This window comes from Ranitomeya imitator, chromosome 4 (genome assembly GCF_032444005.1).
Source record: "Ranitomeya imitator isolate aRanImi1 chromosome 4, aRanImi1.pri, whole genome shotgun sequence".
NCBI classification, from domain to species: Eukaryota; Metazoa; Chordata; class Amphibia; order Anura; family Dendrobatidae; genus Ranitomeya; species Ranitomeya imitator.
This window is the reverse complement of record NC_091285.1, coordinates 40,674,764-40,700,767: the sequence shown is the minus strand read 5'-3', so window position 1 is coordinate 40,700,767 and position 26,004 is coordinate 40,674,764. Positions and strand designations below refer to the sequence as shown.

Here is a 26,004-nt window from a genome sequence, read left to right as displayed (position 1 = left end):
CTCACTCCAAATCCAGAGCAAGCAAGTTAACGAAAACATTTCCATGGTAAAGATATCAGAGTTCTTGAGGATTTAAGGCCCCCCCTTCATTAGACTAAAGTTGGCCGAAGCCACCGATATCAACAGGTTTGTTTATCAGTCTAACATACAATATATATGGGAGGAGACTGACCGATCATCGGAGAAGATGATCACATTGTTCCCCTAGAGACACACCGCTGACCGATGTGTCAGCCAGCAGCTTTCTCAGAGAGAGCACTGGAGCGCTCGGCCGAACTAGCTTCCAGGGTATGGGAGAGTCGGCTGAAATGGCTGTCAGCCAAACGATTGACAGAAGCTTCCTTCTCCCGACAGCCATCTTCATGGTCATCTTCAGACAAAATTTGCCCTTACACGAAATAGCTGTCAGCTGAGCGACTGTTAAACCATCACCTACCTCTCCTGATTACCCTTAACACTCTCTATTCGATCCCAACATCATCTGTTGAAGGACAGTCGGAAGGTGTCCATTCACATCTTACCAGAATTGGCAAAATTGCCTAATTTAATGTGTGGATACAAAATCTGTGCATCTTAGCACTTAAAGGAGTTATCCAGTGTTAATCTACAAGTTTGAAGTAAGTCTATGTGAATGCAGACTTGTAAGTGCTCAGATCATGCACAATGCATGCTGTCAGGATTCTCCAGTGTCGGGAATGTGACAGTTGTGACCACAAGAGTGACAATCATGTGACAGTCATGTGACCACAAGTATGCATACTCCCGGACACATTCCTACTAGACAGTTTCTGGCCTCACTCAATACACTTGCATTAAGCGAGGTCGGCCACAGTCTAGTAGGCACGTGATGGCATGTAGGCAAATTACATACTTGTGGTCACATGCCTGCCGTTCCCGGAGCTGGCACCGGTGAATATTGACAGTGCGCAGTACGCTCAATGTGAGGACAAATCTGCAGTCACATAGAATCACTGTAGACTTGTAGCTTAAGACCGAACAACACCTTTAACACCTTAAAGAGTAACTGTTGCTTCATTTAATTTTTTCCATAAATGAAAAATTACATATGTAAATAATAAGTTATATATTTTATTAGGGAAATCCTCTTCTTTCTCCTCTAGGACAGATCTTTCATTCTCAAAATGTTTAATTTATGGATAAAATGTGTCTTCAGTGAATACAGACTTCCCATTACTGAGATAGGAGATGTCTGTTGGTGCTAATAACGTTCCATGAAGAACTGTACCTGTCGTTTCAGGAGAACTTGCAGCACAATGTGTCTGTCTCTAGCTCCTCCCTAGAATGTCTGTGTCTGCCTCTAGCTCCTCCCTAGAATGTCTGTGTCTGTCTCTAGCTCCTCCCTAGAATGTCCGTGTCTGCCTCTAGCTCCTCCCTAGAATGTCTGTGTCTGTCTCTAGCTCCTCCCTAGAATGTCCGTGTCTGTCTCTAGCTCCTCCCTAGAATGTCCGTGTCTGCCTCTAGCTCCTCCCTAGAATGTCTGTGTCTGCCTCTAGCTCCTCCCTAGAATGTCCGTGTCTGTCTCTAGCTCCTCCCTAGAATGTCTGTGTCTGCCTCTAGCTCCTCCCTAGAATGTCCGTGTCTGTCTCTAGCTCCTCCCTAGAATGTCCGTGTCTGTCTCTAGCTCCTCCCTAGAATGTCCGTGTCTGTCTCTAGCTCCTCCCTAGAATGTCTGTGTCTGCCTCTAGCTCCTCCCTAGAATGTCTGTGTCTGTCTCTAGCTCCTCCCTAGAATGTCCGTGTCTGTCTCTAGCTCCTCCCTAGAATGTCTGTGTCTGCCTCTAGCTCCTCCCTAGAATGTCTGTGTCTGCCTCTAGCTCCTCCCTAGAATGTCCGTGTCTGTCTCTAGCTCCTCCCTAGAATGTCTGTGTCTGCCTCTAGCTCCTCCCTAGAATGTCCGTGTCTGTCTCTAGCTCCTCCCTAGAATGTCTGTGTCTGCCTCTCGCTCCTCCCTAGAATGTCCGTGTCTGCCTCTATCTCCTCCCTAGAATGTCTGTGTCTGGCTGTAGCTGCTCCCTAGAATGTCTGTGTCTGCCTCTACCTCCTCTCTAGAATGTCTGTGTCTGCCTCTAGCTCCTCCCTAGAATGTCTGTGTCTGCCTCCAGCTCCTCCCTAGAATGTCTGTGTCTGCCTCTACCTCCTCTCTAGAATGTCTGTGTCTGCCTCTAGCTCCTCCCTAGAATGTCTGTGTCTGTCTCTAGCTCCTCCCTAGAATGTCTGTGTCTGCCTCTAGCTCCTCCCTAGAATGTCTGTGTCTGTCTCTAACTCCTCCCTAGAATGTCTGTGTCTGTCTCTAGCTCCTCCCTAGAATGTCTGTGTCTGCCTCTAACTCCTCCCTAGAATGTCCGTGTCTGCCTCTAGCCCCTCCCTAGAATGTCCTTGTCTTCCTCTAGCTCCTCCCTAGAATGTCTGTGTCTGCCTTTAGCTCCTCCCTAGAATGTCTGTGTCTGCCTCTAGCTCCTCTCTAGAATGTCTGTGTCTGCCTCTAGCTCCTCCCTAGAATGTCTGTGTCTGCCTCTAGCTCCTCCCTAGAATGTCTGTGTCTGTCTCTAGCTCCTCCCTAGAATGTCCGTGTCTGTCTCTAGCTCCTCCCTAGAATGTCTGTGTCTGCCTCTAACTCCTCCCTAGAATGTCCGTGTCTGCCTCTAGCCCCTCCCTAGAATGTCCTTGTCTTCCTCTAGCTCCTCCCTAGAATGTCTGTGTCTGCCTTTAGCTCCTCCCTAGAATGTCTGTGTCTGCCTCTAGCTCCTCTCTAGAATGTCTGTGTCTTCCTCTAGCTCCTCCCTAGAATGTCTGTGTCTGCCTCTAGCTCCTCCCTAGAATGTCTGTGTCTGTCTCTAGCTCCTCCCTAGAATGTCCGTGTCTGTCTCTAGCTCCTCCCTAGAATGTCTGTGTCTGCCTCTAGCTCCTCCCTAGAATGTCCGTGTCTGTCTCTAGCTCCTCCCTAGAATGTCTGTGTCTGCCTCTAGCTCCTCCCTAGAATGTCTCTGTCTGCCTCTAGCTCCTCCCTAGAATGTCCGTGTCTGTCTCTAGCTCCTCCCTAGAATGTCTGTGTCTGTCTCTAGCTCCTCCCTAGAATGTCCGTGTCTGTCTCTAGCTCCTCCCTAGAATGTCCGTGTCTGCCTCTAGCTCCTCCTTAGAATGTCCGTGTCTGCCTCTAGCTCCTCCCTAGAATGTCCGTGTCTGTCTCTAGCTCCTCCCTAGAATGTCTGTGTCTGCCTCTAGCTCCTCCCTAGAATGTCCGTGTCTGTCTCTAGCTCCTCCCTAGAATGTCTGTGTCTGCCTCTAGCTCCTCCCTAGAATGTCCGTGTCTGTCTCTAGCTCCTCCCTAGAATGTCTGTGTCTGCCTCTAGCTCCTCCCTAGAATGTCTCTGTCTGCCTCTAGCTTCTCCCTAGAATGTCCGTGTCTGTCTCTAGCTCCTCCCTAGAATGTCTGTGTCTGTCTCTAGCTCCTCCCTAGAATGTCCGTGTCTGTCTCTAGCTCCTCCCTAGAATGTCTGTGTCTGCCTCTAGCTCCTCCCTAGAATGTCTGTGTCTGCCTCTAGCTCCTCCCTAGAATGTCCGTGTCTGTCTCTAGCTCCTCCCTAGAATGTCCGTGTCTGCCTCTAGCTCCTCCCTAGAATGTCCGTGTCTGGCTGTAGCTGCTCCCTAGAATGTCCGTGTCTGCCTCTAGCTCCTCCCTAGAATGTCCGTGTCTGGCTGTAGCTGCTCCCTAGAATGTCCGTGTCTGTCTCTAGCTCCTCCCTAGAATGTCTGTGTCTGCCTCTAGCTCCTCCCTAGAATATCTGTGTCTGCCTCTAGCTCCTCCCTAGAATGTCCGTGTCTGTCTCTAGCTCCTCCCTAGAATGTCCGTGTCTGCCTCTAGCTCCTCCCTAGAATGTCTGTGTCTGGCTGTAGCTCCTCCCTAGAATGTCTGTGTCTGTCTCTAGCTCCTCCCTAGAATATCTGTGTCTGTCTCTAGCTCCTCCCTAGAATGTCTGTGTCTGGCTGTAGCTCCTCCCTAGAATGTCTGTGTCTGTCTCTAGCTCCTCCCTAGAATATCTGTGTCTGTCTCTAGCTCCTACCTAGAATATCTGTGTCTGTCTCTAGCTCCTCCCTAGAATGTCCGTGTCTGTCTCTAGCTCCTACCTAGAATATCTGTGTCTGTCTCTAGCTCCTCCCTCCTCCATAGAATTTTAAAAGCACTAATTGTCATCTCCTACAGAGGGAACATCTGTTTTCACTGAATATTGATTTGACAGATTTTACCCATGAACTGGCAATGAAAGATCAGTCAAGGAAGAGAAAAAAACAGATTTCTCTGATAACATAAATTACAAAGCTGCTTATTTTCACATGTATTATTGATTTATGAAATCTAAAATGAAAATGATGGTTACTCTGTAAGCATTCCCATAATGGAGATTTATCCTAATCCACAGGAGAGCTGATGGATGTCCATTTTCCCAGAGATCAGGATTTGTGATGAATGTTGATTCTTTGACCCTGGGATTGCAGTATGGTTGCACGGTGCGGACAGAAATGCTGACATACACATGGGTCAGATCATCTGTGTCAGTATTTCTACATTTCCATGGCAACAAAGCAGCAGGCTGCACGGTTGTAGAACAACTTGCTGGTAAAAGGGCAGACGAGCGATCTGCGAGAGGAAATGGGTGACGGAAATTTCCATTTAGGATTAATTGTACTGATGGCGCTGACACCAGCTGTACTCACTGGAAATAGGTCAGAAGATTCCCCATACAATCTTACCTGTGGGAAAAAATATCTACCGTATCTATTATTTATTTATCTATCTATCTAATATCTATCTATCTATCTCTAGATCTATCTATTTGTTTCTATCTATTATCTATGTGTTTCTATCTATTATCTACCTATAATCTATCTAATATCTATCTATTATCTATCTATCTATCTATCTATCTATCTATTATCTATCTATTATCTATCATCTATCTATCTATCTATCTACCTATTATCTATCTATCTATCTATCATCTATCTATTATCTATCTATTATCTATCATCTATCTATCTATCTATCTATCTATCTATCTATCTATCTATTATCTATCTATCTATCTATCTATCTATTATCTATCTATTATCTATAATCTATCTATCTATCTATCATCTATCTATTATCTATCTATCTATCTATCTATCTATCTATCTATCTCTCTATTGTCAAGCTATTTAACACCTTCAATAAACTCTGTAAACAAATTAATAAAAAACGGGGGGACAAAACGATGCTTTTTCATAATTTGCCAAAAAAACATGCAATCAAAAAGTCAAATGTAAATGAAAATGGTATCTCTCAATATGTCATTATGTCCCGCAAAAAACAAGATGCCATACAGCTCCATTAGTGGAGAAATAAAAAAGTTATAGCTTTCAGAATACAGCCATGCAAAAAGCAAGTCTTTTTGCTGTAATCGCACCGAAGAATAAAGTCGCCATATCACTTATACCGCACAATTAACGGCATATCAAATATATAAAACAAATTCTTCACCTGCTGTTGATTTGTTCATTTTGCCTCCCAAAGATCGCAGTAAGGCTCGGCACACATTTATCCTGTGCTCTGCGCTGAGCGCTTACACCATGGTTTCCATGTAAATCTCTGAAATATGTGATTCAGATGATACCCACGATGTAAGATTCCTTATAATGACTTAGATGGAGGCACTGTGGACGCCAAAGGACTTGTGATCCGGCGGTTTTCTGTGTTTTTAAGTGTGTATTAAAGCTTGGTCCTCTACAGTTTTGTGCACTTCTCAAAAAGACACCGCTGAATAGAGGCCAGATGGAGTCCAGAGTAACTCTGCTGCTTCATTATAGTTAATGGATCTCTCAAGGTTTCATCTGAACTACATCATTTGGAGATTTAAAGGGAAACACCGATAAAAGTGCTCAGCGTAGAGCATTGGATAAATGTGATCCCAAACATTATGTAAAATGCTTTCAATAAAAGCTTCAACTCAATCCACAAAAAATTCCCCATTGAACTCTGTTAATGGAAATATAGGGGGTTTCCATGTTACTGGTAGCAAAAAGGCACCCGAAAAGTGATGAAGCTCCTCAGCCCCCAAATGAGATCCAGCGAATTCTGTGCTCCCAAATCCCACAGTGTGCTTAATCCACATTTAGAATCCACATATTTGGCATTTCTGTAGTGTTGAGAGCCTGCCTAATTTACAGGTGAGTGTCTCCAGAAGCATGAGCTGGGCATAATGTACAGGCACTACAATGCATCCTAGATATGAATGAATGAAATATTCTCATTGAATACTGTGTTCTGTAGAAAGTTGAATGTGCTGACAACAAAATCACACAAAAATCATCAATGGAAATCGAATTTATTAACCATTGGAGGTCTGGATCTGGAACGATACTCAAAATCAAAGTGGAAAATCAAATTACAGGCTGATCCAACTTCATTCTGGGGAATGGGCGGGCCAGTCCATAGCTTCAATGCCTTCATCTTGCAGGAACTGCTGACACACCCCAGCCACATGAGGTCTGGCATTGTCCTTCATTATGAGGAACCCAGGGCCAACCGCACCAGCATATGGTCTCACAAGGGGTCTGAGGATCTCATCTCTACACACTACGCAAATACACAACCAATTAGGATAATGACAAATGATACAGATAACAATTATCATCTTATAACTCTATTATTCCACTCTCATACGGACATAAATAGACAAAACACAAAACTCACTGGTGATGTGGATTCTTTGAACCATGTTCGCAGCCTTTTACCCAGAGGTATGGAGAGATCCAGATGAGAGATTGCAAGTGCAAAACAGGTTTGTAAGAATAATATTTCTCACCTTGCTGCAGCTGGTGTTTTGCATGTCCAATTTCTCAGCAGAAAACTCCCCCATACGGATTCCGAATAGGCTGGATACACGGCCCCGGTCGGGCGCCAAAACTGTCGTAGCTGTTTTTCATTCTGACCCAAATGTCAGCTGACAGATCACCAGTGAGGGCCAAATTGTGGAGTTACGCCCGTTATTTTACAAGCGCGCTTGGAGACAAAAAGACACCTCACACATATCCTGTGAGCAAGTCACTTTTATCTGAAGTAATAGAGCAAGAAGCAATATTTTATACCATTTACACATAATGCATTTCAATGTAACTCATGTAGCCCCCACCATCACCCAGGGTCATACTTTATTTACCATAACCCAGAATATGCTGTACTGACTCTTGAGAACATACATGATAAGAAGTACAGTCTCCTTGAAGAAGAGACCGTCAGACTACTGAGTCAACAGATTCTAGTAATTCTAACACTTAAAGGCAAAAGGCACTTAAAGGCAAGGTAGCTAAAGGCAAACTATTAACCCTTCTATATCAGTACCTAATGGCAGTGAGGCTACCTCTGGCAAGCACATGGAGGGCTGTGTGGCCCTCCAAAGAAATGCCACCCACGCCATTACTGACCCACTGCCAAACCGGTCATCCTGAAGGGATGTTACAGGCAGCAGATCGCTCTCCATGGCGTCTCCAGACACTGTCACGTCAGTCACATGTGCTCAGTTTGAACTTGCCTTCATCTGTGAAGAGCACAGGGGACCAGTGGCGAATTTGCCAATCCTGGTGTTCTGTGGCACATGCCAAGCATCCTGCATGGTGTTGGGTTGTGAGCACAACCCCCATCTGTGGACATCGGGCACTCAGACCATTCCCATGGAGTCGGTTTTTAACCGTTTGTGCAGACACATGCACATTTGTGGCCTGCTGGAGGTCATTTTGCAGGGCTCTAGCAGTGCTCCTCCTGTTCCTCCTTGCACAAAAGTGGAGGTAGCGGTCCTGCTGCTGGGTTCTTGCCCTCCTACAGCCCTCTCCACATCTCCTGGTGTACTGGCCTGTCTCCTGGTAGCGCCTCCAGCCTCTGGACACTACGCTGACAGACACAGCAAACCTTCTTGCCACAGCTCACATTGATGTGCCATCCTGGAGGAGCTGCACTACCTGAGCCACTTGTGTGGGTTGTAGAGTCCGTCTCATGCTACCACGAGTGTGAAAGCACAACCAACATTCAAAAGTGACCAAAACATCAGCCAGAAAGCATTGGTACTGAGATGTGGTCTGTGGTCCCCACCTGCAGAACCACTCCTTCATTGAGTGTGTCTTGATAATTGCCAATAATTTCCATCTGTTGTCTATTCCATTTGCACAACAGCATGTGAAATTGATTGTCAATCAGTGTTGCTTCCTAAGTGGACAGTTTGATTTCACAGAAGTTTGATTTACTTGGAGTTATGTTGTGAGTTCTGTGATCAAGCTCCCTCCTGTGGTCACGAGTGGTACTGCGGCTTCTGAGTTTCCTTCCTCAGGTGATGAGGTTAAGTCGTTAGGTGCTGCTCTATTTAACTCCACCTAGTGCTTTGATCCTGGCCTCCAGTCAATGTTCTAGTATTGGTCTTGCTTCCTCCTGGATCGTTCCTGTGGCCTGTCTGCTCAGCATAAGCTAAGTTCTGCTTGTGTTCTTTTGTTGCTTTATTTTCTGTCCAGCTTGCGTTTTTGGTTTTGCTTGCTTGCTGGAAGCTCTGAGACGCAGAGGGAGTACCTCCGTACCGTTAGTCGGTGCGGAGGGTCTTTTTGCCCCTCTGCGTGGTTGTTTGTAGGTTTTTGTGTTGACCACAGAGCTATCTTTCCTATCCTCGGTCTGTTCAGTAAGTCGGGCCTCACTTTGCTAAATCTATTTCATCTCTGTGTTTGTGTTTTCATCTTACTCACAGTCATTATATGTGGGGGGCTGTTGTGGATTCTGTTTTTGGGCTCCCTCTGGTGGTTACAGATGGTACTGGGTGACTTGTGTTCTCTGCGGTCTCTGGTGTCCACCTGTTCTATCAGGATATGGGAGTTTCCTATTTAACCTGGCTTTCTTGTCATTTCCTCGCCGGCGATCAATGTAATCAGTGTGTCTTGTTACCTCTGCTTTCCGCTTCTGTAATCTTCAGGACAAGCTAAGTTTTTGATTTTTCCTGTTCCACGTTTTGCTTTATTTTCGTTTTAGTCCAGCTTGCAGTTATGTGATTCCTTGTTGCTGGTTGCTCTAGTGGGCTGATATTACTCCTCATGTTCCATGAGTTGGCACATGAGTTCAAGTAATTTCAGGATGGTTTTTTGTAGGGTTTTTCGCTGACCGCGCAGTTCACTTTTGTATCCTCTGCTATCTAGTTTTAGCGGGCCTCATTTTGCTGAATCTGTTTTCATTACTACGTATGTGCTTTCCTCTCATTTCACCGTCATTACATGTGGGGGGCTGCTATTTCTGTGGGGTGTTTCTCTGGAGGCAAGAGAGGTCTTTGTTTCTTCTAATAGTCCTTCGGCTGGCGCGAGACGTCTAGAATCATCGTAGGCACGTTCCCCGGCTACTGCTAGTGTGTGAATTAGGTTCAGGATCGCGGTCAGCTCAGTTTCCATCACCCTAGAGCTTGTTCTGTTTTTTGTGCTTGTCCTTTTGTTATCCCCTGCCATTGGGATCATGACAGTATCGCCGGCCAGAAAAGTGGTAATCGTATTGGCTGAAGTAGGAGGAAAAGTAGTCTGAGGAAATTTATTTATTTATTTTTTTTCCTTCCCTCAGAGTTTGCTGCCTAGCCTTAATTGCAGCCTGGCTGCGTCTTACCTCCTCTTAATCCTTGAATGGCTCTGACCTCAGCTGTTTATCATGGACGTCCAGAGTTTGGCTTCCAGCCTGAATAATCTTGCTGCTAAGGTTCAAAATATACAAGATTTTGCTGTACATGCTCCTATGTCTGAACCTAGAATTCCTATCCCAGAGTTTTTTTCTGGAGATAGATCTAGTTTTCTGAATTTTAGGAACAATTGCAAGTTGTTTCTTTCTTTGAAATCTCGCTCCTCTGGAGACCCCACTCAGCAAGTCAAGATTGTAATATCTTTCCTGCGGGGTGACCCTCAGAATTGGGCATTTGCATTGGCACCAGGGGATCCTGCGTTGCTCAATGTGGATGCGTTTTTTCTGGCATTGGGTTTGCTCTATGAGGAACCTAACCTAGAGATTCAGGCTGAAAAAGCTTTATTGGCTCTCTCTCAGGGGCAAGATGAAGCAGAAATATATTGTCAGAAATTTCGGAAATGGTCGGTGCTTACTCAGTGGAATGAGTGCGCCCTGGCTGCAGAATTCAGAGATGGCCTTTCTGAGGCCATTAAAGATGTTATGGTGGGGTTCCCTGCGCCTACAGGTCTGAATGAGTCTATGACTATGGCTATTCAGATTGATCGGCGTTTACGGGAGCGCAAACATGTGCACCATTTGGCGGTGTCTTCTGAACAGGCACCTGAGACAATGCAATGTGATAGAATTCAGTCCAGAAGTGAACGGCAAAACTATAGGCGGAAAAATGGGTTGTGTTTTTATTGTGGTGATTCAGCTCATGTTATATCAGCATGCTCTAAACGCACAAAAAAGGTTGATAAGTCTGTTGCCATTAGTACTTTACAGTCTAAGTTCATTCTGTCTGTGACTCTGATTTGTTCATTATCAGCCATTTCCGTCGATGCCTATGTGGATTCAGGCGCTGCCCTGAGTCTTATGGATTGGTCATTTGCCAACCGCTGTGGGTTTAGTCTGGAGCCTCTGGAAGTCCCTATTCCTTTGAAAGGAATTGACTCTACACCTTTGGCTATGAATAAACCTCAGTACTGGACACACGTGACCATGCGTATGACTCCCGTTCATCAGGAGGTGATTCGTTTTCTGGTACTGTATAATTTACATGATGTCTTAGTGCTTGGTCTGCCATGGTTACAAACTCATAACCCAGTCTTGGACTGGAAAACGATGTCTGTGTTAAGCTGGGGATGTCAGGGGGTTCATGATGATGCACCTCCGATTTCTATCGCTTCATCTACTCCTTCTGAGGTTCCTGTATTTTTGTCTGATTATTGGGATGTTTTTGAGGAGCCTAAGCTCAATTCGCTTCCTCCTCAAAGGGATTGCGATTGTGCTATAGATTTGATTCCTGGCAGTAAATTTCCTAAAGGTCGTTTGTTCAATCTGTCAGTGCCAGAGCATACTGCTATGCGGGATTATGTTAAGGAGTCCTTGGAAAAGGGACATATCCGTCCATCTTCGTCTCCTTTGGGAGCAGGTTTTTTTTTCGTGGCCAAAAAAGATGGTTCCTTGAGGCCTTGTATAGATTACCGTCTTTTGAATAAGATTACGGTCAAATATCAGTATCCTTTGCCATTGTTGACTGATTTGTTCGCTCGCACTAAGGGGGCTAAATGGTTCACTAAGATTGATCTTCGGGGTGCGTATAATCTTGTGCGGATTAAGCAGGGTGATGAGTGGAAAACCGCATTTAATACGCCTGAGGGCCATTTTGAGTATTTGGTGATGCCTTTTGGACTTTCTAATGCTCCTTCTGTCTTCCAGTCCTTTATGCATGATATTTTCCGTGAATATCTGGATAAATTTATGATTGTGTATTTGGATGATGTTTTGGTTTTTTCTGATGACTGGGAGTCCCATGTTCAGCAGGTCAGGAAGGTGTTTCAGGTCCTGCGGGCCAATTCTTTGTTTGTAAAAGGTTCAAAGTGTCTCTTTGGAGTCCAGAAGATTTCTTTTTTGGGGTATATTTTTTCCCCTTCTACTATTGAGATGGATCCCGTCAAGGTTCAAGCTATTTGTGACTGGACGCAGCCTACATCTCTTAAGAGTCTACAGAAGTTCTTGGGCTTTGCTAATTTTTATCGTCGTTTCATTACTAATTTTTCTAGTGTTGTTAAGCCTTTGACGGATCTGACTAAGAAGGGTGCTGATGTTGCTGATTGGTCTCCTGCGGCTGTGGAGGCTTTTCAGGAACTTAAGCGCCGGTTTTCTTCTGCTCCTGTGTTGCGTCAGCCAGATGTTTCGCTTCCTTTTCAGGTTGAGGTTGATGCTTCTGAGATTGGAGCGGGGGCGGTTTTGTCACAGAGAAGCTCCGATTGCTCAGTGATGAAGCCATGTGCGTTCTTTTCTAGAAAGTTTTCGCCCACTGAGCGGAATTATGATGTTGGTAATCGGGAGCTTTTGGCCATGAAGTGGGCATTTGAGGAGTGGCGTCATTGGCTTGAGGGTGCTAGACATCGTGTGGTGGTCTTGACTGATCACAAAAATCTGATTTACCTTGAGTCTGCCAAGTGTCTGAATCCTAGACAGCCTCGTTGGTCACTGTTTTTCTCTTGTTTCGATTTTGTGGTTTCATACCTGCCAGGTTCAAAGAATGTGAAGGCGGATGCTCTTTCTAGGAGTTTTGTGCCTGATTCCCCTGGAAATTCTGAGCCCACTGGTATCCTTAGGGATGGGGTGATTTTGTCGGCTGTCTTCCCAGACTTGCGACGTGCTTTGCAGGAGTTTCAGGCGGATAAACCTGATCGTTGTCCGCCTGAAAGACAGTTTGTTCCGGATAATTGGACCAGTAGAGTCATCTCCGAGGTCCATTCTTCTGCGTTGGCAGGTCATCCTGGAATATTTGGTACTAGAGACTTGGTGGCCAGGTCTTTTTGGTGGCCTTCCTTGTCGAGGGATGTGCGTTCTTTTGTGCAGTCTTGTGAAGTTTGCGCTCGGGCTAAGCCTTGCTGTTCTCGGGCCAGTGGATTGTTGTCACCTTTGCCTATCCCGAAGAGGCCTTGGACGCACATTTCCATGGACTTTATTTCGGATCTCCCTGTCTCTCAAAAAATGTCCGTCATCTGGGTTGTGTGTGACCGCTTTTCTAAGATGGTTCATCTGGTACCCTTGCCTAAGTTACCTTCTTCCTCTGAGTTGGTCCCTCTGTTTTTTCAGAACGTGGTTCGTTTGCATGGGATTCCGGAGAACATTGTTTCTGACAGGGGATCCCAGTTTGTGTCTAGATTTTGGCGGACGTTCTGTGCTAAGATGGGCATTGATTTGTCCTTTTCGTCTGCATTCCATCCTCAGACGAATGGCCAGACGGAACGAACTAATCAGACCTTGGAAACTTATTTAAGGTGTTTTGTTTCTGCTGATCAAGATGACTGGGTTACCTTTTTGCCGCGTGCCGAATTTGCCCTTAATAATCGGGCTAGTTCTGCTACCTTGGTTTCTCCTTTCTTTTGTAATTCGGGGTTTCATCCTCGTTTTTCCTCTGGTCAGGTGGAGCCTTCTGATTGTCCTGGAGTGGACATGGTGGTGGATAGGTTGCATCAGATTTGGAGTCATGTGGTGGACAATTTGAAGTTGTCCCAGGAGAGGGCTCAGCAGTTTGCTAATCGCCGTCGCCGCGTGGGTCCTCGACTTCGTGTTGGGGACTTGGTGTGGTTGTCTTCTCGTTTTGTTCCTATGAAGGTCTCTTCTCCTAAGTTCAAACCTCGGTTCATCGGTCCCTATAGGATCTTGGAAATTCTTAACCCTGTGTCGTTTCGTTTGGATCTCCCGGCATCGTTTGCTATTCATAATGTGTTCCATCGGTCGTTGTTGCGGAAGTATGAGGTACCTGTTGTTCCTTCGCTTGAGCCTCCTGCTCCGGTGCTGGTGGAGGGAGAATTGGAGTATGTTGTGGAGAAGATCTTGGATTCTCGTGTTTCCAGACGGAAACTTCAGTATTTGGTCAAGTGGAAGGGTTATGGTCAGGAGGATAATTCTTGGGTGGTTGCCTCTGATGTTCATGCTGCTGATTTGGTCCGTGCATTTCATAGGGCTCATCCTGGTCGCCCTGGTGGTTCTCGTGAGGGTTCGGTGACCCCTCCTCAAGGGGGGGGTACTGTTGTGGATTCTGTTTTTGGGCTCCCTCTGGTGGTTACAGATGGTACTGGGTGACTTGTGTTCTCTGCGGTCTCTGGTGTCCACCTGTTCTATCAGGATATGGGAGTTTCCTATTTAACCTGGCTTTCTTGTCATTTCCTCGCCGGCGATCAATGTAATCAGTGTGTCTTGTTACCTCTGCTTTCCGCTTCTGTAATCTTCAGGACAAGCTAAGTTTTTGATTTTTCCTGCTCCACGTTTTGCTTTATTTTCGTTTTAGTCCAGCTTGCAGTTATGTGATTCCTTGTTGCTGGTTGCTCTAGTGGGCTGATATTACTCCTCATGTTCCATGAGTTGGCACATGAGTTCAAGTAATTTCAGGATGGTTTTTTGTAGGGTTTTTCGCTGACCGCGCAGTTCACTTTTGTATCCTCTGCTATCTAGTTTTAGCGGGCCTCATTTTGCTGAATCTGTTTTCATTACTACATATGTGCTTTCCTCTCATTTCACCGTCATTACATGTGGGGGGCTGCTATTTCTGTGGGGTGTTTCTCTGGAGGCAAGAGAGGTCTTTGTTTCTTCTAATAGGGGAAGCTAGTCCTTCGGCTGGCGCGAGACGTCTAGAATCATCGTAGGCACGTTCCCCGGCTACTGCTAGTGTGTGAATTAGGTTCAGGATCGCGGTCAGCTCAGTTTCCATCACCCTAGAGCTTGTTCTGTTTTTTGTGCTTGTCCTTTTGTTATCCCCTGCCATTGGGATCATGACAGGGGGCTGCCTTTTCCTTTGGGGAATTTCTCTGAGGCAAGGTAGGCTTATTTTTCTATCTTCAGGTCTAGCTAGTTTCTCAGGCTGTGCCGAGTTGCATAGGGAGCGTTAGGCGCAATCCACGGCTACCTCTAGTGTGGTTTGATAGGTTTAGGGATTGCGGTCAGCAGAGTTCCCACGTCTCAGAGCTCGTCCTATGTTTTGTGGTTTTTGTCAGGTCATTTGTTGTGCCCTGAACTTCAAGGTCCATTGTGGTTCTGAATTACCTATTCATAACAGAGTTATATTCTGTTGTTTAAGTGTTCCCTTTATTTTTTTGAGCAGTGTATTCTGATCCAATATGCCTTTGTACTTTGATGTGTGCAATTTGGCATGAAATGGATTCTAAGGTCACATTCACATGGTCAGTATTTGATCAGTATTTTACATCAATATGTGTAACCAAAACCAGGAGTGGGTGATAAACACAGAAGTGGTGACGTGTTTCTGTTATACTTTTCCTCTAATTGTTCCACTCTTGATTTTGGTTTACAAATACCGATGTAAAATGCTGACCAAATATTGAACGTGTGAACGTGGCCTAAGATTGGGTCTTCAATTTTATGACCTCATTTTGTACATTATGTTACTATCCATTACTTTTTTTTCTATGTCTAGCCGGTCACTCCAGATCTTCTGATGACCCCTAGTGACCGTGATGATGCAGAACTGGAGATGGAATACCCAGAAGACCGAGGGAATTGGTCAGGAAAGTTAGATTTTCTGCTCTCTTGCATTGGATACTGTGTTGGCTTAGGCAATGTCTGGAGGTTCCCATATAGAGCGTACACCAATGGAGGCGGTAAGTCATTTTTTTTCAATCATTAACAAATTCTCATGGTGAAGCAGCTTGACTTTCACAGTCAATGATGATATATCATCATTCCCTGCCTAAACTCGGGATGCCATGGGCATAAATTTGCCCACATGTACCTTCAATGAAATATTATATTGCATGTTTTCATGTCCGAAAAAAAACAATTTGCTGTCAAGCAAGAAATACTTAAAAATATATACAGTATTTCATGTTGTATATGAGAGCTATGAAATGTATCTTTTAAAAAAGTTATGTCATGAAGAACAAACAATGTTTAGTCATAAATTGGGTTGGCTCCAGGAATCATGGTCATTGAGTCATTATCTTTAGGAAAATCTGAAACCACTTCAATTCATTTCAATGTGGCATAAGAAAGCAGGAGGTAAAGTCCTATATGGCAGGTATGTGTCATTGAGGTGGCTGGCCTCGGTGATGTAAGTCTTGGGAAAAGTACATTAGTAGCAATAGATTACTGAGATGGTTTTACTTTGACTGGATTTTGGGTTTGTGATTTAGGAGCGACCAAAAGAAACTGGGCGGGAAGGGTAATTCCCATACTCCAGTCTGGCTCTTATAGACCTAATAACAGGAAGATGAGTTAGCTCAGCAACGTGTGTTGTGCTGGAACTGGAGAAAGACCATACATGGTGATCAGTCTACGTTAGAGACTGAGAAGTGCCAGTGACAGTATCTTGGTGAAACCATTTGATTTGTTTTGCCTTACCCAAAAGAAAGGACTGTTTTTGTTATTAATTTGTGCTGCTTTCCTTTTTTTAGCTACAAAGTTATTGAACTTTAATTGTTCTGATATGTTATTATTCTGAAATCATAAGCAGATAGGTAGGTTGATCAAAAAATAAATAAGAATGAAAGAATAACTTTGAACGTATCCAAACAAAGAAATACAGGCTTTTTGTGGGTCTGCAAAGTGAACTTACTAGTTCGTAAAGTTTTGTGAATACAGCAGCCTCTGCACTCTTTTGAACGGGTGGTTTCTGGTATCTTCTGCCCAGTTTTCCACTTTGACTTCAGTAAAAAGACAATGACTGTTGTAGTTGTATTCCCACAGTTCACGGTTCTCACATTAATCACTGATTAGAGGAAGAGAGGTGAAGTCAAGCTATTGCCACAAGTAGTCACCAGGGACAAAAGGTACCGTTACACTAAACGATTTACCAACAATCACGACCAGTGATACGACCTGGCCGTGATCGTTGGTAAGTCGTTGTGTGGTCGCTGGGGAGCTGTCACACAGAGAGCTCTCTCCAGCGACCAATGATCAGGGGAACAACTTCGGCATCGTTGAAACTGTCTTCAACGATGCCGAAGTCCCCGGGTAACCAGGGTAAACATCGGGTTACTAAGTGCAGGGCCGCGCTTAGTAACCCGATATTTACCCTGGTTACCATTGTAAAAGTATAAAAAAAAACACACACTACATACTCACATTCCGATGTCTGTCACGTCCCCCGGCGTCAGCTTCCCTGCACTGTTTCAGCCATAGCCGTAAAGCAGAGCGATGACGTCACCGCTGTGCTCTGCTTTACGGCCGGTGCTGACACAGTGCAGGGAAGTTGATGCCGGGGGACGTGACAGACATCGGAATGTGAGTATGTGTTAGGAGTCGAGTTTCCTCTGCTGCACAGGGGGAATCTCGATCCGTGTCTGCTGCGGTCTCCCATTCTGCTTCGGCCGCAGTGGGCTCTGCTCAGCGGAGGCGTCGCTCCCAGCGTCTTGCTGGGACTGATTCTGTGCAAAGGGTTACTGCTGCCTTTTCTGGCTCTCCTGTTGTACCCTGCACTGATCTGCGGCGAGCGGGCTTCTCTGGGACTAAGTCCTTATTTGCACACACTGAGCATGCCCAGGGCAAGATCTCCCGTTGGAGATCGAGGGTCACATGCTCAGGTACTGCAGCACATCCCATTGGTCCTTTTGGCAGGTCCTGAAAGGGCAAAACTTCTGTAGCTGTTTCCTGTGCTGCAACTATATAAACTGCGCATGACCGCACGGCCATGCGCTAGTATTGTCTTGATATAATGTGTGTGTGTAGATGGATGTATGTCGATGGATGAAAGCTCCTAAGTATCCCTCCCTAGTGTTGTTGACTGCTCGCGGATGATGGTAGCTATCTAGCGCCCGACTAGCCATCTGCACGTAACACACATCACAGCGTCCAGTTGCTGTGTCCGCCAGTACGGCGCCGTGCGCTTCCTCTGCGCTTTCCTTACCCAAGCCTGGGTGGTTAGTGGCGTCCGTCAGTGCGGCACCGCATGCACTCTCGTGCCTTTATATACTATTTTAATAGTTTCCTTACACACCCAGTTGTGCCAGCAAGTGGTCTAATCGGACTTCAATCCTGAGTTGGGGTTGTGTTCGCTGACTTCTTGCTCGCGCTCTATGTGCGGTACCGCGGTCCTGTGACGCAACAGGATCGCTTCCTTCACGCAGGGTGAAGTTAACCCGTGCGTGTATACTTATAGTACCGCCATATAGTCCGTCTTACTAGCAGCAGGGTTTTTACCTGCACGGTGGACCTCGGACTGCGAACGCACCTAGTTTCATATCATCTATACTTGGTGCGTTCCGCCAGTCCTTAACATAATACTAGCGCCAAGGTCTGGCTAGTAATGACGGACGATCAGCGTCTACAGCGGTACATCCAGCAGCTGGAGGGAAGGTTGGCGGCTCTAGAGCGTTCAACCTCAGCTGTGGACGTTACTGCTGTCGCTGTTCAGGCTGCAAGTGTGGCTGCAGCTACCTTGTCCACTGCCGCCCCTGTACCGACGCTTTCTCGCCTCCCGCTACCAGAGAAATTTTCTGGTGACAGTAAGTCCTGTAGGGGTTTCGTGAGTCAGTGCTCAATACATCTCGAGCTTCTGGCCTCTCGTTTCCCTACAGAGCGGGCTAAGGTGGCCTTTATCATATCCTTATTGTCGGACAGGGCGTTGCAGTGGGCTACGCCGCTGTGGGAGCGTGGCGATCATGTGGTGCAGAGAGCTCCGTTATTCCTGAGCACTCTGAAACAGGTTTTCTTAGGACCTCGTGTCACCCATGATACGGCACTCCAACTGTTGGCATTGACTCAGGGCTCGTCCTTGGTCAGCCTTTTTGCCGTCCACTTCCGCACTCTAGCATCTGAGCTGGAGTGGTTGGATAAAGCCCTTATCCCTATATTTTGGAGGGGGCTGGCTGACCACGTTAAGGACGCCCTGTCCGCTAGGGAGATTCCCGCCACACTGGAAGAATTAATAACAGTTTCTACTCGTATTGACCTCCGTTTTCACGAGCGGAGGTTAGAGCGAGCCCAGTGTAGGCAGAGGTTTCGGCTGGCTCCCACCTTCGCCAAACCTCTGGAATCTCCAGTCCAGGCTCCTGAGTCCCATGAACCTAAGGTAGTGTCACGAGCGGGATCTAAGTCCCGGACCGCTCGTGCACTCCAGGTTTGCCATGTATGCCAACAGTCAGGACATCTTGCCACCAGATGTCATCAGCGGTCGAGGAAACGTCAGCGTCTAGTGGTAGTAGGTGGAGGTGCACTAGACACTGCGACGTTTGCCTCCAAATTGTCCTTTAAGGGGACAATTACTTTTGGCTCATTCTCCCACTCGGTAGAGCTCTGCGTGGATTCTGGGGCGGAGGGCAATTTTATGTCTTCTGCCTTCGCCCAACGTCACGCAATACCCCTGGTAATGCTACCTCAACCAGTAACGGTACGAGTGGTGAATGGGTCGACACTTCCCGCACAGATAACACATCAGACCATTCCTTTTACTCTGTCCATGTCCCCATCCCATCAGGAGATTATATCTCTGCTCATCATTCCTGAGGGGATTGATGAGGTCCTGTTGGGGATACCTTGGTTACAGTACCACTCTCCTCACATCGAGTGGTCTTCAGGCAGAATTCTGGGATGGGGTGAATCATGTGGGGGTAGGTGTCACCGAGAGTGCGTTCAGGTTGCTACTACTGAGGTACCCGCAGATCTATCCTCTCTCCCCAAGCAATATTGGTCTTACGCAGACGTGTTCTCCAAAAAGGCGGCGGAGACCCTTCCGCCCCATCGCACCTATGACAGTCCTATCGATCTCTTGCCTGGTGCGGAGCCTCCCCGGGGTCGAGTTTATCCATTATCTCTCCCGGAGACGGAGGCCATGTCTCAGTACATTCAAGAGAATCTGGCAGGAGGGTTTATCAGGAAGTCAGTGTCACCTGCTGGGGCAGGGTTCTTCTTCGTGCAGAAGAAGAATGGGGAACTACGTCCATGCATAGACTACAGGGGTCTTAACGCTATCACCGTTAAGAACAAGTATCCTTTGCCCTTAATATCCGAGCTCTTCGATAGGCTTCGGGGAGCTAGAGTGTTTACTAAATTAGATCTGCGGGGTGCTTATAACCTGATTCGCATCCGTGAGGGGGACGAATGGAAAACGGCGTTTAACACCAGAGATGGGCACTATGAGTATCTGGTGATGCCCTTCGGGCTCTGTAATGCCCCAGCCGTTTTCCAAGACTTTGTCAACGACATCTTCCGGGATATGCTTTCTACCTCAGTTGTAGTCTATCTGGATGATATTCTCATCTTTTCTCCAGATATTGACTCCCACCGGAGAGATGTTGGCAGAGTCTTCGACCTTCTACGGGAAAACTCTCTTTATGCTAAGTTGGAGAAGTGTATGTTTGAGCAGGAGTCTTTGCCGTTCCTGGGCTATATCATCTCCGCCCAGGGATTGGCTATGGATCCTGCCAAACTACAGGCTGTGATGGACTGGCAAGAGCCCCATTCTCTTAAAGCGGTGCAGCGCTTTATGGGGTTCATTAACTATTACCACCAGTTCATTCCCCACTTCTCAACTCTGGTAGCTCCCTTGGTAGCCCTCACCAAGAAGGGAGCGAATCCCAAATTGTGGTCGGAAGAGGTCTCCAAGGTCTTCACTTCTATTAAGTCCCACTTTGCTAGCGCTCCCATCTTACATCGTCCCGATGTGGATAAGCCATTCCTAATGTAGGTGGATGCCTCATCCGTTGGTGCTGGAGCAGTCCTCTATCAAAAGGATGCTCAAGGTCGGAAGCATCCATGCTTCTTCTTCTCTAAGACCTTCTCGCCAGCGGAGAGAAACTACTCCATCGGGGATAGGGAGTTGCTAGCAATGAAGTTGGCCTTTTCAGAGTGGAGACACCTTCTGGAAGGTGCGCGGTTTCCCTTCCAAGTTTACACGGACCACAAAAATTTGGTCTACTTGCAAACAGCCCAGTGGCTAAATTCTCGCCAAGCCAGATGGTCCTTGTTCTTTTCCCGGTTCCACTTTTCCCTTCATTTTCTCACCGGGGAGAAGAATATTCGTGCTGATGCTCTCTCTCGCTCCCTTATGTCAACTGAAGAGGAGGAAGAGGAGCCTCGGCTTATTGTCCCTTCTGAGAGCCTGAGAAGCGTAGCGCCGGTTTCGCTGGAGTCTGTGCCACCGGGCAAGACTTTTGTGCCTATTAATTTGCGACCGGAGGTTCTCTCTTGGGCTCATTTGTCCAGGGTGGGTGGACACTTTGGGACAAAGAGGACATCTGAGCTACTGGCGAGGACGTACTGGTGGCCGCATATGGTCCGGGATGTCAGGGATTATATTCTGGCGTGTGTCTCCTGCGCCAAAAATAAATCTCCGCATCAAAGGCCAGCTGGGTTGCTCTATCCCTTGCCGGTGGCAGATAGGCCCTGGGAGATGGTCGGGATGGACTTTGTCGTGGGTTTACCCAAATCTCGCGGCTGTACCATCATTTGGGTCATCACCGATTATTTCTCAAAAATGGTGCATTTGGTGCCGCTACCACGGTTACCTTCTGCACGGGCCTTGGCAGCGTTGTTCATTAAACACATCTTCCGCCTACATGGTATGCCTGACAAAATTGTCAGTGACCGGGGTCCCCAGTTTGCGTCTCGGTTCTGGAGAGAGCTTTGTTGTCTTCTCAGTATTGAGTTGAATCTCTCTTCCGCTTATCATCCCGAGACGAATGGGTTGGTAGAGAGGGCCAACCAGACCTTGGTCACATACCTGCGACATTTTGTTTCAGCCAGGCAGGATGACTGGGCATCTTTGCTATCATGAGCAGAGTTTGCGCTGAACAACGCCGTAGCCGACTCCACTGGACAAACCCCATTCCTCCTCAACTATGGTCAGCATCCACGGGTACCTGTGCCTATGCCCGTGTCTTCCGCAGACTCCAGGGTGGCAGACTGGGCTGTGGAGGCACGGGATATTTGGGACCGCACTCAGGATGCCATTCGGGCCTCTAAGGAGAGAATGAGGTCCTCCGCCGATGCTCATCGGCGCTTCGCTCCGACCTTTGCTCCTGGCGACTTAGTGTGGCTCTCCGCCCGTAGCATCAGGCTGCGTGTTGAGTCCACTAAGTTTGCTCCTCGCTACTTGGGTCCCTTCAAGGTCCTCGAACAGGTTAATCCTGTGGTCTACCGTCTGGCCCTTCCTCCACGCCTTGGTATCACCGACACCTTTCATGTGTCCCTTCTTAAGCCTGTATACTTGTCCCGGTTTTCTGAGTCATCTGCCGAGACATCGGGTTCGTCTACGGACGATTTCGAGGTGAACGCTATCTTGGGGTGCGAGGTGGTACGTGGCCAAAATTTTTTTTTGGTGGATTGGAACGGTTACGGCCCTGAGGATAGGTCCTGGGAGCCTGCTGAGCACATTTGGGCTCCACAGCTTATTGCTGCCTTCGAACGTAGCGAGGCCCAGGGAGGGGGGGCCCTAGGAGGGGGGGTAATGTTAGGAGTCGAGTTTCCTCTGCTGCACAGGGGGAATCTCGATCCGTGTCTGCTGCGGTCTCCCATTCTGCTTCGGCCGCAGTGGGCTCTGCTCAGCGGAGGCGTCGCTCCCAGCGTCTTGCTGGGACTGATTCTGTGCAAAGGGTTACTGCTGCCTTTTCTGGCTCTCCTGTTGTACCCTGCACTGATCTGCGGCGAGCGGGCTTCTCTGGTACTAAGTGCTTATTTGCACACACTGAGCATGCCCAGGGCAAGATCTCCCGTTGGAGATCGAGGGTCACATGCTCAGGTACTGCAGCACATCCCATTGGTCCTTTTGGCAGGTCCTGAAAGGGCAAAACTTCTGTAGCTCTTTCCTGTGCTGCAACTATATAAACTGCGCATGACCGCACGGCCATGCGCTAGTATTGTCTTGATATAATGTGTGTGTGTAGATGGATGTATGTCGATGGATGAAAGCTCCTAAGTATCCCTCCCTAGTGTTGTTGACTGCTCGCGGATGATGGTAGCTATCTAGCGCCCGACTAGCCATCTGCACGTAACACACATCACAGCGTCCAGTTGCTGTGTCCGCCAGTACGGCGCCGTGCGCTTCCTCTGCGCTTTCCTTACCCAAGCCTGGGTGGTTAGTGGCGTCCGTCAGTGCGGCACCGCATGCACTCTCGTGCCTTTATATACTATTTTAATAGTTTCCTTACACACCCAGTTGCGGTGTTGTGCCAGCAAGTGGTCTAATCGGACTTCAATCCTGAGTTGGGGTTGTGTTCGCTGACTTCTTGCTCGCGCTCTATGTGTGGTACCGCGGTCCTGTGACGCAACAGGATCGCTTCCTTCACGCAGGGTGAAGTTAACCCGTGCGTGTATACTTATAGTACCGCCGTATAGTCCGTCTTACTAGCAGCAGGGTTTTTACCTGCACGGTGGACCTCGGACTGCGAACGCACCTAGTTTCATATCATCTATACTTGGTGCGTTCCGCCAGTCCTTAACAGATTGTACTGTTTTTTTTTTTACTTTTACAATGGTAACCAGGGTAAATATTGGGTTACTAAGCGCGGCCCTGTGCTTAGTAACCCGATATTTACCCTGGTTACAGGTGAACACATCGCTAGATCGGAGTCACACACGCCGATCTAGCGATGACAGCGGGGTGATCAGCGACCAAAAAAAGGTCCTGATCATTCCCCACGACCAACGATCTCCCAGCAGGAGCCTGATCGTTGGTCGCTGTCACACATAACGATATCGTTAGCGGGATCGTTGCTACGTCACAAAAAGCATGACGTTGCAACAATATCCTTAACGATATCGTTATGTGTGAAGGTACCTAAAGTCAAGTCAGAGGATGTGATGAAGATGTAGTTAGAGGATAGACAAGGGATCAGAACTAGAAACAGGACAACAGGTACAAGGTGAAGAATTCATGGAGAAAAACAAAAAACTAACCTAGAAAGAATGCCAAGGTCAGTCAAGATCAAGATTAGAGGCAAATGGCAAACAAAAGCCAAACGGGCAGCCAAGAGTGAAGAGAAGAGTCGCTGTCCAGATGGTAGCTTGGTGGCTGACAGCAGGAGTTTATCAAGCAGTGGAGACCCATCACCGCATCTGGGAGAGGTACCTCCTAGTTCAAATAATAGATATTTTGCCAACTGGACATAGAAAGAATCAAAACAAAAAATAATGATGTCGGGTCTTTTTCTTCTGAAGTGGACTAATGTGAAAAAATAGGTTATTTTTAACTCGTTATCTCGTTAGTATACACATTTTGAAAGAAAAAACAGTTGTCCATAGTTTTTAGTGTTGAATAAAAAGAGCTGTGCATGCGCCATAATCTCTCCTCCAGGCAGCATAGCAGGAAAGAGAAAATGTATAAAGAATACTAGCTGAGCAATGCACATAGCTGCTTTGTGGTAATGAAGATCACAGTAGATCTGTGTGAAATACGCTTCTTGCTATTCTTGCTTTTGTACAGTCACCAGCATGTCCTCGTTCACAGTTGTAGGAGTCTTTCTAAATTTAGTAATACAGTGTGATATGAATAGCGTCTCCACCCACAACTCATTATATATGGATGCTGTCTGCTGCCATCATATACAAATATAAAAAAAAGCAAGGGTATTTAACATGGAACTAAAAGCTTGGACCATGATCCAAAATTTGGACAAAATTGACATTATTGGTCAATGTATCTAAGGCCTCTTAACTCCCAACTGGCCAAACAGTTTTTTATGATTTCTTTAATAATTTGTTGACATGAACCAAAGGTTACAATCACATAATTCCAGAAAGAAAACAATTTTATGGAGGCAACATAAAGTTTTGTGAATCTAGACTTAGGAGATCTGCTGGTGGCTCTGATAAGTAATTTGACGTTGAGGGTATCATTCAGGTTTAGAGTCACCATGTCCTGAGATAGATGGTTGACACACAAAGGACTCTGAAAACATTGGATTAGGTTCCAAACTCTCCACAAGCAGTTTTATCATCTTCAAACAAAAATATTTCCGAACAAAAGGAAATTGTGAGCCATCTGGCTACTAACTATTATTCCACACTAACATAATCCTCTGAGTCTACTTTCTTACACTTCAAATTTACCATAGCCCATGCCATTTCTCATGGTGACTATATTGATTACCACATGGGTATTTTTACAACAACTCTACTCCAACCACTTTGCTTTAGCACACAGCACAGGAAGACAAATCTTTCACTGGCAGGGACAAGAAGGTCTGACCAATTTTCTATTGGAAGAGGTAATGACCAGATCAGCAGCTGAAATGAAGCTACATGTTTCTGACCAGCATACAATGGGTCATTAACCTCTTCAGCACCAGAAGAAACTAAATCCTTTTAATATGGGACACAAATCACACCAGCTCTAAGGAAGACCTGCGATTTGTTACCTGACATGACTGTCTAACTCCAGGTCTTCCAGGGAGATGTGACACCCTCGTGAAATTAATAGTGCCTGTGTGCACTCAATACATAGAAAACAACTTAATCCAAGAGCATTCCCAGCTACTGCATTACAAAGTTCATTACTGCTCATACTCTGGACTTTTCCTATGCATTGGTGTCTTTGGTTTCCTCTTTAGACACAGAGAACAAAATTTTATCTTCCTAACAAATCACGTATTCCGATTTTTGGCCTGAAAAATTACACGTTAGTAGTTAATTATGCCACTGCAGCTGCTACATAGTCACATGGCAAGCAATAGAAATTTAGTTGGCTTGCCCACTGGACCTGTAAGCTCAAGTTTTTTCCTTACTGATTTCTTTAATCTTGATTTCTAGGGCGCTGATTGATAGTTTAGATCAGCAGCATGGTTAAGCCACTGGTCCACACCAAACTGTACACTTTCTCATGTTACAAGCAGAGGCAGGGACACTGAAGCTGGCTGTATCCAGCAAGCTGTCCAGCTTCAGAGCAGCGCTTACATTGGGGAGAGCATGTAAGCATTGCGTTCCTTGGCTAGGAGACTGGCAGTGATGGCTGGTAACCTAAGCAATGAGTAGTAAAACTATAAAATAAGAAATCCACATTTCTTGAGAATAAACAGAGCTTTAATAACAAGTAAATTGCTGTTTATTGTCTTTACAAACACTTTGCAAATTTGCCCATTTATGATGTTGTGACAACCTCTTTAACCATGAATACTCCCAATCTTGTCCAAGATATTGACCTTAAAGACGATCTGACACCAAATATCCCACTACAAACTGCATGCATGATCAAATAGATTTCTTAAATCTGGAGAGCCTGGAATACTTACCTTGAAAATCCACATTAGGATAGCTGTATGACTCTACAAGAAAAATGAGAATTGTACGAGTCAAGCTACCACTGGACTG

General features: G+C 46.3%; 1 protein-coding gene across 1 annotated transcript in view; it reads left to right on the top strand.

Moving 5' to 3' along the window:
* The window catches only part of SLC6A7 (solute carrier family 6 member 7), a 94,856-nt gene that overhangs the window by 10,535 nt on the left and 58,317 nt on the right, over positions 1–26,004 (top strand). Inside the window, exon 2 of the mRNA XM_069763579.1 lies at positions 15,182–15,365. Coding sequence (XP_069619680.1) covers positions 15,182–15,365 — 184 coding nt within the window. The remainder of the gene's footprint in view (positions 1–15,181; positions 15,366–26,004) is intronic.